Below are 14,324 nucleotides of genomic sequence, written 5' to 3' on the forward strand. Positions count from 1 at the left end.
TATATATATATATATATATATATATATATATATATATATATGAATCCTCATGTACACACTTTTGAATGAATGTATGTATTTGTAAATATGTATGTGTATATGTGCACACATACACACACACACAGGGCTTGTATATATCTGTTTTTGTTTGTGTGTGTGTAAGTATGTCTAATGACCAAACAATTTTATTTCAGGCCATTTACCTCAGAAACAGATGGACTACCGTAAGCGGTATCGCACCCTTGCCTCCACCTATGTCACATATAGTCCAGATGGGTCTGAGCTGTTGGTTAACCTTGGGGGCGAACAAATTTATTTGTTTGATGTAAATAAAAAAAGAAAACCACAAAAGTTTGACACGTCTTTGGTACTAGGTAATGCAAACGGCATAGTAAAAGGTAAGTTTCTTTTTTTTTTTTTCACATAGTTTTAACCTGTAACAAGTTCAATCTCTATCTATTTTTCATTAGCTACTCGTGTTGATTATTCCTAAAATTCATGTTTTTATCCTGATAAATGATTCTTAAATAATAATAAAGGAGTTACGACGCAAAAACGTATATATTTAAATGAACATATTTATCTTCTTCAATATATATTTCAGTATAAAGAATTCATTAAGAGACTTAATAAATCAAAATTTTTTTACACATCTTCAGGAAAAATAAATATTACACCAGAAAATTACATTCGGTTTAAAAATACAAACCATTCATAAGATGTGTAAAGAAATTTTGATTTATTAAGTCTCTTAATGAATTCTTTATACTGAAATATATATTGAAGAAGATAAATGTGTTCATTTAAATATATATGTTTTTGCGTCGTAACTCCTTTATTATTATTAATATAACCAAAAGGATCGATTCTTGAAGAGTCTACATACCTTCACTGTCGTTTTTTTCTGCTATTTTGGTGATGATTTTTTGAGTTAGCTTACGAATTATTTTTGTTGGTAGTTAATTTATAATATATTGATATTGATTCTTAAATAGATATTTTGTATTATATTTTCAAAGATTTTAAGCTTAAAACAAAACCCATTACCATCATCACCATTTTTTTAAATGCTGTTTTACCATTCCAGAACTACCTGGAAAGGTTTGTAGTTCAGGATCTTCCCTATAGTTCTCAATCTTCTGTAATCTTGTTTATGAGACTTGACGGTCTTAAATCTATCTCACCGCCTCCTTCCATATTTTCCTTAGTCTATGACCCTAATGGTTACTTTTTACCATCAACCCACAATGCTTTTTCCATTGACATGCATAAGCTGTTGTAATTGTCTATCCACACCATTAAAACTGTTTTTTTGTGTTATTGTTACTCATTAGCATATACCTTCAGTGCTTAACCACTTTCTCAACTCACTTCAGCTCAAACCTTTGATGTAAATTAGTATTGTGCATTCAACACACTACAACCAGTTTATAGGCAATTGGTTGAGGTTTTAGAGCATAGGATAGATTGCCTTGCAGTCTTTTCTCTGGCTCTCTCTCTCTGCTCTGAGTTCAATTACTACCAAGTTGAACTTTGCACTTCATTCTTCCGGAAACAATAAAGTACCAGTCCTCTACTGGGATCTATTCTTCTGCTTCTGTCTCTCTTTTTCTTTCTGTTTGTCTGTCTCTTTAGATATAAAAATACCCATCATATGCCTTATGTCACAGCTTCATCAAGGATTGCGGGCCTAAAGACAAGGCAATCAGCTCATATGTCTTCAGTCAGTGACCATCTCCTTTCTCTGCCTTCCATGTTTGTCTGCCATACAACATCACATTACTTACATGTACTTCATATGATCTGCTTTTGTGAAAGATTGAAACAGGTTCTTCTTGAGCAGTCTTTTTTTGTTGTTTTTCTTATTAACCAGTATTTAAAGTTTTTTTTTAGCCTTTTCTGTGTTTGTCTTTAGCCTTTTGACTCCAACACACTCATCCACATTTTGAACTTTTTTCTGGGTTCCTCAACGGATTCTACAATGAGGATCATGTCATAAATATCCCAAAGTTTCCAGCTCCTCTAAAGCTTGTTTTAAGTATATTTAATTCCTACATATTCTTTTACTCTTTTACTTGTTTCAGCTTGAGAGCTGTAGCCATACTGAGGCACCACCATTGGTGCTGTTACATCTTCATTTCCTCTTTTAATTGTTGGCATTTGGTGAATGAGGGAGTTTGATGTTGCTGCCCTCATCTGTGTTTCCTGCCATGAAGTTGGTTCATCTAGGACTCTTGCCAGTAAGAGATCCACTTCTGGTTTGAAGAGCTATGGGCCCTTGAATCCTAAACTATTGCAGTATTTGGTCCTTTGATAGCAAGTGCGATATCTTTAGCACTATATACTGATACCCTGTTTTGATGTTAGTATAAATTTTATTGCCAAAGTTGGGACAATCTTAAATGAAACTGCAATACATAATTTCAGAATCTTGAAATAGTATTCCACTGTTTCTAAAATGTAGATTCCTGGATGGTTATTAAGGTGTTGTTGTTTAAGTGTTTTGCAGGTCTTTATATGATACAGACTAACAGTTTCGATTAACAGTCTTTTTGTTATACTTGCTTTTCATCTTCATTGTTTTCAATTCCAACAGAAGCAACTCTATCAACTAATGGCTTCAGTGTACCACATCGAGCAGGTACGAATGGAGTTACAACACCAATGGTGCCAAAATCTAGTAGATCAACATCTCCTTCTTCCTCAACAACTTCATTACAAGCAGAAGATGATCCTGAAAAGTTTAAATGTAGGATTGGGAAAAGGTAGATGTGATGTATTCTCCTTCTGTTCTTTTCGTTTCTTTTTCCATTCCATAAAATGTGTTGAAATATAGATATATTGTATATGAGTGTACACACATGTGCACACACACACAGGTAGACAGACAGACATAAATATAAATACATAGACAACAAACTCATGCAAGTGTATAAACATACATATGTGCTTTCATATACTTACACACACACACACACATACACACACACACACATATACAAGATGGTAAGTGGTGACATGGAGGAAGAAGGAAAAGATAAAGAGGTAGAAGGAGAAGTGGAACTTTATCCTACTCATTAACGACATGGGTTGCAGCATTACATATATGATATAAATGTTTATACACATATACACAATGAATTTCTATTAGTTTCTGCCAACCAGATCAATTGACAAGGCTTTGTTAGGCTTGGGATTACAGAGGTTATAAACATACAAACAAGAAAAATGTTTATTTTATTATGCTTGTCAAATTATCACCTTTCTGACTACTGTTACATACGTTTTTCTTTTGTTTAATCTGAAATCAACAGTACTTTCCCTTTTATAGGTATAAACGAGATACCAAACGTTTGTCACCTCCAGTGGAAGCTCTTAAAAAGAAAGCCAACAATTATTTTGAAAAAGACCAATGTAGGAAAGCCATTATTTTATATAACCAAGCGATTTCAATGATGCCTCATGCTTCAGTTCTCTATGGCAACAGAGCAGCAGCATATATGAAGCGAAAATGGTAAATTCTCTTTATGCATACGCTTTGTTTTTGAGGTTGCATGTACAGGACAAAAATATTCTAGTTCATGTCTACCAAATTTTTCTTGAATTAAAAAGTGGATAAGTATTAAACCAATGTTACTTGCACCATTCTAAATGAAGTACAAATAAGATTAGAGTACCAGTCTAAGAGGGTAGGATGGCAGAATCATTGTTGTTGGTCAGTATGCCTTGCAATATTTGTTCCAGCTCTTTTGCATTCCAAGCTCAAATTCTGTTGTAGCCTACTTATATGATAAATTTAATCTATTGATGGTTTAACACCCACCACCTCACCTTTAGATGCTTTTTATAGAGAAGTCCATTCTATTGCAAGCAATTGGGCCAGGCCTCCAGTTAAAAATACCTCCCTCCCTCTCACGAGTCTTAGAGGCCCTGAAATGGGCAATAGGCATTGTGTTCCATCTTGAATAAGTGATAAAAAAAAAAATGGAATATTGATGAAATTTGTGATGAAATCTTCAGTTTTGGGATATTTAGAAAGAAGGCTACAATAATATGAATTATACATAGTTATCAAAAATACACTGAATTCACACTTTGTTTTGTTCTTCATTTTTATGTCTGCTTTTTTAATGCTAGCATGGGTTAAGTGAGTTGGATGCCCTTCCTGTTGCTAAGCTTTACCTACTTGTCAAATAAAGGATCTTAGACAATTTGTTCACAGGGCAAATGACAACAGCATCACTTGTAGTTCAGTTATTTTCAGAGAAGCATAAATATAAACAAACAAACACACACAAAACAGCTTTCTTTCAGTTCCCTTTTTCCAAACCCACTCGTACCCACTTGGTCTGTTGCCAGTACCGCCTGACTGGCCTTCGTAGGATTTTCGAGCGAGATCGTTGCCAGTACCCTGGACTGGCTCTTGTGCAGGTGGCACATAAAATACACCATTTTGAGTGTGACTGTTGCCAGTACCACCTGACTGGCCTTCGTAGGATTTTCGAGCGAGATCGTTGCCAGTGCCCTGGACTGGCTCTTGTGCGGGTGGCACATAAAATACACCATTTTGAGCATGGCCGTTGCCAGTACCATTTGACTGGCCTTCGTGCGGGTGACACGTAAAAGCACCCACTACACTCTCTGAGTGGTTGGCGTTAGGAAGGGCATCCAGCTGTAGAAACTCTGCCAAATCAGATTGGAGCCTGGTGTTGCCATCCAGTTTCACCAGTCCTCAGTCAAATCGTGTAACCCATGCTAGCATGGAAAGCGGATGTTAAACGATGATGATGATGATAATTTAATGATTCAACAATAGAAACCAATAGAATAAGTACCAGATTTAAAAAGAAAATAAGTACTGAGGTTGATTTGTTTAACTAAACTTTCCGAGGCAGTCCAATGAACGAAACAAGTAAGAGATAAATATGCTATTGCTTTCTTTTTTTTTTTTTTATCTTCGTTTATTAGTTTTAATTTTGATTATGTGTTGATCTCTTCATTAGGGACGGAGATTTGTATGCTGCTTTACGGGACTGTCATAGCGCTCTCCAGTTGGATCTCAATTATTTGAAAGCTCATTTCCGTCTGGCTCGCTGCCTCTATGAATTGTCATGGCCCCAAGAAGCTCATGACTGCTTACAGCAGTTCAAGTCCAAATTTCCAGACTATGCCAGAAACAGTGCCTGTGAGACTCTTGACAGAGACATCAAAGCTGCAATGTTTTCAAAAACTGATCATGGTACGAGTTTTACCTTCTTTTCTAAAAGTCTGTGATTCATTGATTTAGTTATGTCATCATATCATTTGATTGTAAAATGTGTGTGTGTGTGTGTGTACTCTGGCTACCAGAGTCTTCTGATAAGGATAACGTTATTTTACATCACAGATCTCTCCAAAGTCATGTTAATCCATAACCCTTTCAGTATTATTGAGCTTTTGTATAATAATAACAATGAAATTATTGTATACAGTGCTCAGGTGCACTACAACTTGTCAAAAGTGCATATAAAGCATACGCAGTAATGTACAAATGTCTGGAAAGTGAACAGTGTAATATACAGTAATAATATACAGTAATCCCTTGCCATATTGCAGTTCACCTATCACAGTTTATTATTTAAGCTTACATCGATTCCTCTGAGGTGTTGTTTTGCATTTATAATAAAATAAATATATACATATTATAAAAATAGTAAAAAAATATACAGTACATTACTGTTTCTACTTCGCAGATTTTCACCTATTGTGGGACAGTTTTGGAATGTAACACTCATGATAGTCAAGGGATTATTGTACATGGTTTTGGCTCCAGTGGTTATTTAGCTAAATCAGCTGTAAAATAAGACTTGATTACATCATTCATATATTTGTATATGCGGCTTCCCATGAAAATACACTCCTTGTGCCTGCTTTTGTTTATCTGACTTTTTTTATTTATATACACACCTGACAAAAGATTGTTCTTATTAATTTATTAATTAATCATCCTGGTAATTACTCTTGATTTGTTAAATCTCAGTTATTACATCTGATCAACTTTTTTTTAAATCAGTTGTATTTAAAGCTGTCTTATGGTCTCCATTCATGTAATTTATCTTTTCTAGATGAAGCCGAGTCAGGGAAGAGTGAAAGTGAACTATCCTCTCGCAAAAAGGCTATGGCAATATCTGAACAGGAGAAAATATGGCGAAGAGATGCTTATGATTATGAGATGAGGTTCTGTGGACACTGTAATACAACCACTGATATTAAAGAAGCTAATTTTTTCGGAAGGTAAGTTGTATTAAATCTTACAAATGGGCATAGAGTATTGTCTGTAGCTTTTGCAGACCTTCCTAGTGGAGGTTGCAGAAAAGCCAAAAATTGTTATTGTTGTAGTAGTTTACCTTTCAGGAGAGAATTTCTTAATTCTATTCACTCTGTGTGTGCATATATGTGTGTGATTTCAAAAGCCATTCACTGATACTCCAATCTTCTCCCTACAGGTGTGCTGTCTCTTATATTCTGCTTTTCTACCACTACAGTAATGGTCTTTGCCACCTCTACTCAGGCATTCCTGTCCTTGCCTCTCTTCACCTCATTGCCTTGCTGATTCCGCCCCCACCTCCAAGTCCTGCACTAATCACTATGTCCAGTTCGTCCTAACCAGAACATCAGCCCCCTTGAATTCCTTCCTTACTCATGTCTTCCTCACAGGTGTTGTATTTCAGAGGTTCAAGAATACTGACATCAATCTTACAGGTCTAGGGAGGCTTGTGAAGGCCATGAGCATTGCCCCTTCCTCCAGACCCAGAAAGTATAAAAGAAATTCAAATAGTTACATATATCAAGGTTTTAATCTGCCACTCATAAGAAATTCTCTATTCTTCATATAACAGTAGTTTAACATATTTTTGGAGCAATAATGTTAATAATATCTCTCTAGATCTTTAGTTTGCTTACAAATTCCCACACAAATTATCTTACTCTGAATAAAACTTTTCTTGGAAGTACTGTGATAACCCCCAAATTTCCAAACTTTTTAATTTTAAATTGTCTTTTAATGCAGTGAAGTCTGTTCTTTATACTTTCTGGGTCTGGAGGAAGGGGCAATGCTCATGGCCTCCACAAGCCTCCCTAGACCTGTGACACTGATGTCAGTATTCTTGAACCTCTGAAACCTGTGAGGAAGACATGAGCAAGGATAATAAATTTAATGACTGTATTTATCTTTGTGGGTAGATTTGGTAGACAAAGACCAAAAGGAGCTCACTCTGTGTGTGTGTGCCCTTGTCTAGATACTAGATGATGGTTGGAAATGAACATCATCATAAAAGTGAGGTTCTATAAAAAAAAAAAAAACGTGTAGCTATGGAAAGATATTACCATGCTTGGAAACAAGTGAGTGTTGGCAACAGGAAGGTCATCCATCTGTAGAAAATCTGCCTCAACACATTACGTTTGATTCATGCAAGCATAGGAAAGTGGACATTAAATTATGACGATGATGATATTCAATATCAACTGTGGCAGTGTTGATATTGAATTATAGCAATTATTCATATTTGTATATTATCACATGTTTATGTATTCTCACTGTTCTGGTGATTTCTTTGGTATTAGAACTGAAAACAATTAATTTTCTTTTCCAGTAATGGTCAATACATTGTTGCTGGATCCGACGATGGTTCATTTTTTATTTGGGAGAAAAGTACAACCAACATCGTACGGGTGCTACATGGAGATGAGTCAATTGTTAACTGTTTACAGCCACACCCTACTTACTGCCTTTTGGCCACCAGTGGTATAGACCCTGTGGTACGTCTCTGGAGTCCAAGAGCTGAGGTAAGTAACACTCTTTATCATCAAAAATTAGCTATTATAACTGTGTGCGGACAGGATACTGAGTGCACTTTTGCCAAAGGACAAGAAGCTGAACAGACATAAAGACACAATGCCAAACAGACATGAATGGACAAAATAATAAAAAAATTAAAATATTCCTACCTATATAGTTTACTGACCATTTTAGTCTGTCAAATGGTCATATTATGGGAATAAAATGATTATCATATATTTTAATTTTCATATGTCTTTTCAGCATCTTATCTGTTCAGCATCTTGTCCGTTTGGTATCACATCCATGTAGCGTTATAACTTATCCTCGCTTAAGATGAAAAGAACGAAATTTATTTGTTGGTTTTAGTCATTGGACTGTGACTGTGATGGGGCATCATCATGGCTGTAATCCATTAAACCTATAAAATTCTACTTTAAATTGATCATACTGGCCTCAGTGCTTATTTAAGTGTGGTACTTAATTTCACTGAATATTTTATTAAGTAGCTAAGTTACTTTTTTGATAATAGCACAGGTTTTCAACTGGTGGTATTATGTCAGACACATAAACAAATTCTCTCTCTCTCTCTCTCTCTCTCACACACACACATTTCTTTTGTAGAAAGAACCATAAGAGCTAAGAGACAAGTTGGGAAAGACTTGAGCAAATGTGGGTAGCAGAGAAAATATGAACTGGCTAGAAAAGAAGTTAGATGTAATGTATATTTACCAGGGAGAGATGCAGAAAGAAAGCAGTTTGCTAATGTTCTATGATGTGAGGATCAGAGGCATAAGTGTTTTGGATTGCTAGGTAGTGTATTAGAGAGAATCAAGGTGTAGTTGGAAAGATGTTTGTATAGAATGATGACACACGTCTCTTATTTATTTCTTTATTGCCCTCAGAGGGCTAAACAGAGAGGAGACAAACAAGGACAGACAAAGGGATTAAGTCGATTACACCAACCCCAGTGTGTAATTGGTCGACCCCAAAAGGATGAAAGGAAAAGTCGACCTCGGCAGAATTTGAACTCAGAACGTAATGGCAGACAAAATACTGCTAAGCATTTCACCCGGCATGCTAACGATTCTGCCAGCTAGCCGCCTTCACGCACATCTTTTATTGACACTGAAAAGAAATGACTTAGTTCTTGTAGAAAAATCTGTAGATTTGTATAAGAAATTTGAGACATGAGAGCAAAGTATGGAATTGAAAGACTTTAAAGTAAACTTAGGAAAGACAAAAATGTTTGTAAATGGAAACAAAAAAAGCCAGAACTCTGCTACCGTCAAGGAAATATTTGTGCTTAGTGTGCAGAAAAGATTTAGTAGGAATTCTGTACAGTGTACTCAATGTAAAGAATGTTTGCACAAGAAGTGTAGTAGAAATATAGGCGAATGAATGGAGAACTTTGTATGCAGCAGATACACTGGGGAAATAAGCATGTTAAGTATGCAAATGCCCAGATCTCTTTGAAGTAGTTAAAAATTTCTGTTACCTAGGTGATTTAATTTGTAGGAGAGTTGAGCGTTTCAAAAGTACAGTAGCCAGAAAAAAAACAGGCTGGAAAACATTCAGGGAACTATTAGCTCTGCTGTTTACAGAGGGTTTCTAAAGACAGATTGTATGTTGCTTGGGTATGAAGTTTGATGTTGCATAAGAGTAGACATGGGTCCTGAATGCAGAGGATTTCCAAAGACGAGAAAAATAAAGTGAGCTTGTTCTGTTGGATGTGTAATGTTAGTGTGCATAAATGATGGAGTACAACTGAGCTGAGAGAAAAACTGAAAAAAAAAGAGGAGTTGCATTTTCCCTAGCTCTATACATTCTGAGCTCAAATCCTACAAAGATTGACTTTACCTTTCATCCTTTCAGGGTCAAGAAATAAGTACTAGTTGAGCACTGAGGTCAATGCAACTGACTTACCTCTTCCCCTAAAATTACTGGCCTTATACTTGGTGATATTGATAGAGTGCAATTGCATACTGCCCAAGAATCTGTTTTTAAAACATCAAAATTTGAAGAGATTTATTATGGTTCAACTGAAAAAAAATGTACATAGAATTAAATTTTTTTTCTTATTCTTCCAATTTAGAAGAGATTCTTAAGATATTCACTCAGGCATGTAAATATTTTACTGGAAGGCAAGTACGGGTTTGACTATGTAGTAAATATGTTTGCAACTGCATGGTTTTGATTCAATCACACTTTGTGGTACCTTGGGCAAGTGTTCTTTACCATAGCTTTGGACCATCGCCTTGTGAGTAAATTTGGTAGTTGGAAACTGTGTCTGTGTGGATATTTTCATTGTTCTACGCTGAGCTATGGTTGGTAATGTTTTTTGACATTTCCACCCACAAATTGTCGATAATAAATATTTGCCTTTATTTATTAAGGCAAATAAATATTGCCTTAATTTGGCTCATGCTAGCATAAATAATAAATACTTCAATAATGTTTCTAATATTTGGAGAGGTAGTTAATTTTTCTCCTTTTCACCTTTCCAGGATGGGACAAAGAATGAGCGAGAAATTGATAACTCAGATGATGCAGCATTAGCCAACCAAAGAAGAATGAATGCAGACCCACTGGAAGTGATGCTGATGAATATGGGATACCGGATCACTGGAGTATTAGATATGGATGATGAAGATCAGGAGAGTGGACCGTCTACAGATAGCCGAAGTGAGCAACATTTGCAATGTCGGCCTAGTTAGGTTATATTGGACTTATGGATTAGTTTTAATTGAAAGCAGTTATGCTTTCATTCACATGGCCAACTTAACTTTTTGCAATGAAAACACAAACAGTTATTAAAATGGTTGTAAAGGAGATATAGCAGAGTTTTTCCCCTTGTTCATCCTAATGGGTTTTTTTTTAACCAACCAATGCCATTCCCTTTTTTTATTTTATTTTTTTTTATTTTACTGATGTTTTCTTTACCTTAAACCTACATTACTTTGTGTGTGATTTCTTTTTCGTTATTTTTTCTGATTTCACATAAAATTAATTTCCTTTGCATTTAATTTTATTTATTTTTTTCACCTGTTATTGTCAACATCACACTTATTTTTTTTATACTTTATTTTATTTTTTTAAAAATTAGTTTATGATCGTTTTGCACATGTTTACCACCTGGAATCAACGTGCATTTAGCATATAACAGGTGTTTTAACTTAGGTGAATAAAAAGATTATGCTGGAGAAAGTATTAGGGTGTTTTTTGTTTTGTTTTTTTTTTCCAATCAAAATTGCAAAAGAAAAGAAGTCAACTATTTGAAACTCTGCATTGAACAGAGAGATGTTTTTCTATGCTGTTTGTAATAAGAATAATTAATATTATTATGATATTAATAAACCCACTTGAAATAGGGCTCCATTATCACCATACAAATTAAGAACCTTTCTTGTCTATTTTTAAACACCATTTGGAATTTAGTCTTGCATATCATACAGGACTTCCTTTTTATTAATTTGGCTTGGTTAACTTAAAAGATGCAAAGTACTGTTTTGTTAAAAAAAAAATAATAAATTATTGATGATATAATAAAAAGAATGGAGAATTGTAGCAATTTGTTAGAACATTTTTCTTTTATTTGTGGCAGGTGCCATGGTGAGGTGATAAATTTTCGGCAAATCGAAGCCACAGCCTGGTTTCAATTCCTACCCAGAACCATTTCATTTCTGACACTAATGCCTTTGGGGAGGGCATGAAGATCACAAATCCCATGTCATTTTCTCAAGTCTGAGGCATGCATCATGTCTGCTGAAAGAAAGATTTACATCCTATGAAATATTAGTGGTGGAGCTGTTATGAAGTGGTATTCTTTCATCTCAGTGTTTCTACAAACATTTCTTTCATATTGGACTTGTGATATTTGAGCAAGAATTTTTTTTTTTATGTAGTTATTTTTAACCCTTTAGCATTCGGATTACTGTCAAATGTAATGCTTATTTATTCACATTGTTTTGAATTAATCATGCATTATCTTGTAGTTTTGATAATGTGATTATTTTTATAATAACATTGTAGTAGTGTATGTGTGAGAGGCTGCATCTGGCCAGTTTGAACTTAAAACAGGTAGAATATGTAGGCCAGATATTACTGGTTTAAATGAATCAAAGTTTATGTTTAAGATAGAAGAGGTGAAATAGTTGAGCTGATCTATTGTATTAGTGGCATTAAAAAATAAAACCATGATTTTTCTTTGAAAATATTAGTAAAAAAGAAAAGGGTTTTCTCTTTTTAAAAGAAGCCATTTATAAACAAGTTTCATTTTATTTTTTTAGAAGTTACTTAGTAACAGAAGGGCAGTACCTCTCATGAGCTTCACATATTCTGGCAAGATTGATGCTTAATTTGAACATGTCAGTTAACATCTGCCGGAAGAGAAAGATCAAGGGGGTGCCTTTTAGGAATGAAGGCTAGGTAAAATGTAGTGGAAGAAGGAGAGAGAGAGCAAGGGATATCGAGTGATCCAGGGTAGATGTATTCAGTAAAGTAGAATCGTTTTTGATATTGGTTGAATAAGCAGAGAGAAAAAAATATCTGAGTGAATCTTTACAAATCACAATCAGCTTGATCTTTTGGCTGCAATCTACAATATGTTTGTTCTCCAGCAGCCATATTCCAATGAGGGCCTTGAATTTCTTTGCATTTTCAAATGACAAGAGCAGGCCTGATCTTTCAGGTTGCAGTTTGGCAGGCCAGCTCCTATTCAAACCGTCCAACTCATGCCAGCATAGAAAACAAACATTAAATGACAATGACATTGATTCTTAGAAGAGAATGCACGGCTTAGAATTTCTAGTGAGTTTGAGAGGTTTTAATTTTGTTGTTTATCAAGTGGGTATATGATACAAAAATGTTTTCTTGCCTTAAGTAGGGAATATTATTTGGAGTTTTACACTGACTTCCATTAAAGAATGTTTTCAAGGTTTCTGTTGAAGGCAGCAGCTCATATCTAGCATAAATTATCTAAATTGCAATGGAAAGAGGCCTTTGTATGTGTACTTGGAAGGTTAATGAGTTAAGTGTGGTTCCATCTGCATAGGAGATGAAGTAAGAAGTGACAGAGAAAGCATTAATGTATAGCAAGGAGTGTAAAAGATATAACTGACCCTGGGGTACATCAGAATTTTTAGTGTTAGTAATCTCTTGAGAACACACAATCTATCCAAGGTATGAGAGATGAAATTTTGAAGTTCCTACTTGTAAAGACTCCAGACCATTCATTGACTGGAAAATCAGTGTTGTACCTGTAGTCTAAAAAGCCAGTAGCTTAAGTAGAAATTTCTCAACATTATAAATATAGTTGAATATTTCCTGTCAAAAGCAACAGCATTCTTCTCACTGAAGTTCTTTTGTTTAGTCTCGAGGTAAAAGCAAGATGGGTAGCAGATGTGGCTTTATCAACACAAATGTTATTTACTCCCATATTAGTCCTAGAGTGGTTTGACTGCTACATAATTAGTGGCCTTACAAATCTTTACAATTGTTTACTTTGATCAAAGGAGAGTTGCAATTTCGATGAAAGATTAGGTAAAGTGTCCAGATAGGTTGACAAAAGCCTTGTGCTGGTTTGGGTCAAGGTGGTATGAAGTGGCAACAGAAAGAAAAAAATGTTTCAGTACCAATGAGCAACATATTGCTTAAGCAAAGTTCTTTTCTTTTTGGGTGTGGAGCACTTTTTGGTCTTGAAACAAAATATTCATTGTAAAAGAACTTAGAATACTTCCAAAATGAGGAACTTCCATAAGGTCATCAAAAATCATATTTAGTGTTTATACATGTTTCATTTTGTATTATATATAACTAGACTGTTTTAAAAATTAATTTTCAGGTCCTCATAACACACTATTTTGTTGTTAGTGAAAAACATATTGAGGTGGCAAGAGGATAAAAGTGATGTCAGAATATGAGAGTATAGAAGTATTATTAATCTAAAAGTGGAGCTGAAAGTAATGCAGAAAAGATTAGCGAGATTATTCCTTTTTTCTTATGTTGGCTTTATTAGTGAAGTTTCATGTATCCATAATTTTTCTATCTCTATCGGCTTAAAAAAGAAAACAAGCAGTAAAAAAAAGCAGATTGTTTCTCTCACTACTGAAGTTAAATCAAATGTAACGCAATTGTTTAAATGGTTTGTCTAAAACAACAGGATAAACTATCCCCTAAAAGATTGGTACAATAACTTCCTGTCAAAGGCAATCGTTATTTTTGAAAGTAGAGAGAGGTCATGGTCAGAGAAAAAAAAGCCATGAACATGCATTACTTGATTTTCAATGAACACTTTGTTGATTAATAAAAGTACATTGAAATTGCTTTAGAGAAATTATTTTTTTCTATATAGAAAAACAATTTTGATTTATAACTAGCAGTAAAACAAGTTGATGGAACCTTGTGTAAATTTGATAGGAAAAGTAATTTCATTATAATAACTTTTACATGTACTTTCAAAGCAAGTCTAAAACTTTTCCTGATATTATTTGAAATGGAAGAGTTATAA

The 14,324-nt window shown here is 34.6% G+C and overlaps 1 protein-coding gene across 4 annotated transcripts in view; it reads left to right on the top strand.

Moving 5' to 3' along the window:
• Window positions 1–14,140, top strand: part of LOC106872741 (WD and tetratricopeptide repeats protein 1) — a 63,859-nt gene extending 49,719 nt beyond the window's left edge. For 3 of the 4 annotated variants that reach the window (XM_014919826.2, XM_014919827.2, XM_014919825.2), the window contains 7 exons: window positions 195–398; window positions 2,597–2,765; window positions 3,332–3,514; window positions 5,004–5,239; window positions 6,105–6,273; window positions 7,632–7,824; window positions 10,324–11,026. In XM_014919826.2, coding sequence (XP_014775312.1) covers window positions 195–398; window positions 2,597–2,765; window positions 3,332–3,514; window positions 5,004–5,239; window positions 6,105–6,273; window positions 7,632–7,824; window positions 10,324–10,533 — 1,364 coding nt within the window. In that variant the 3' untranslated portion in view covers window positions 10,534–11,026. Of the gene's footprint in view, window positions 1–194; window positions 399–2,596; window positions 2,766–3,331; window positions 3,515–5,003; window positions 5,240–6,104; window positions 6,274–7,631; window positions 7,825–10,323; window positions 11,027–11,420 lie in introns of those variants that run through there. The other variant, XM_014919828.2, reaches the window with a different exon arrangement.
• Window positions 14,141–14,324: the final 184 nt, after the last annotated feature.

This window comes from Octopus bimaculoides, chromosome 2, assembly GCF_001194135.2.
Source record: "Octopus bimaculoides isolate UCB-OBI-ISO-001 chromosome 2, ASM119413v2, whole genome shotgun sequence".
In the NCBI taxonomy this organism is placed as follows: Eukaryota; Metazoa; Mollusca; class Cephalopoda; order Octopoda; family Octopodidae; genus Octopus; species Octopus bimaculoides.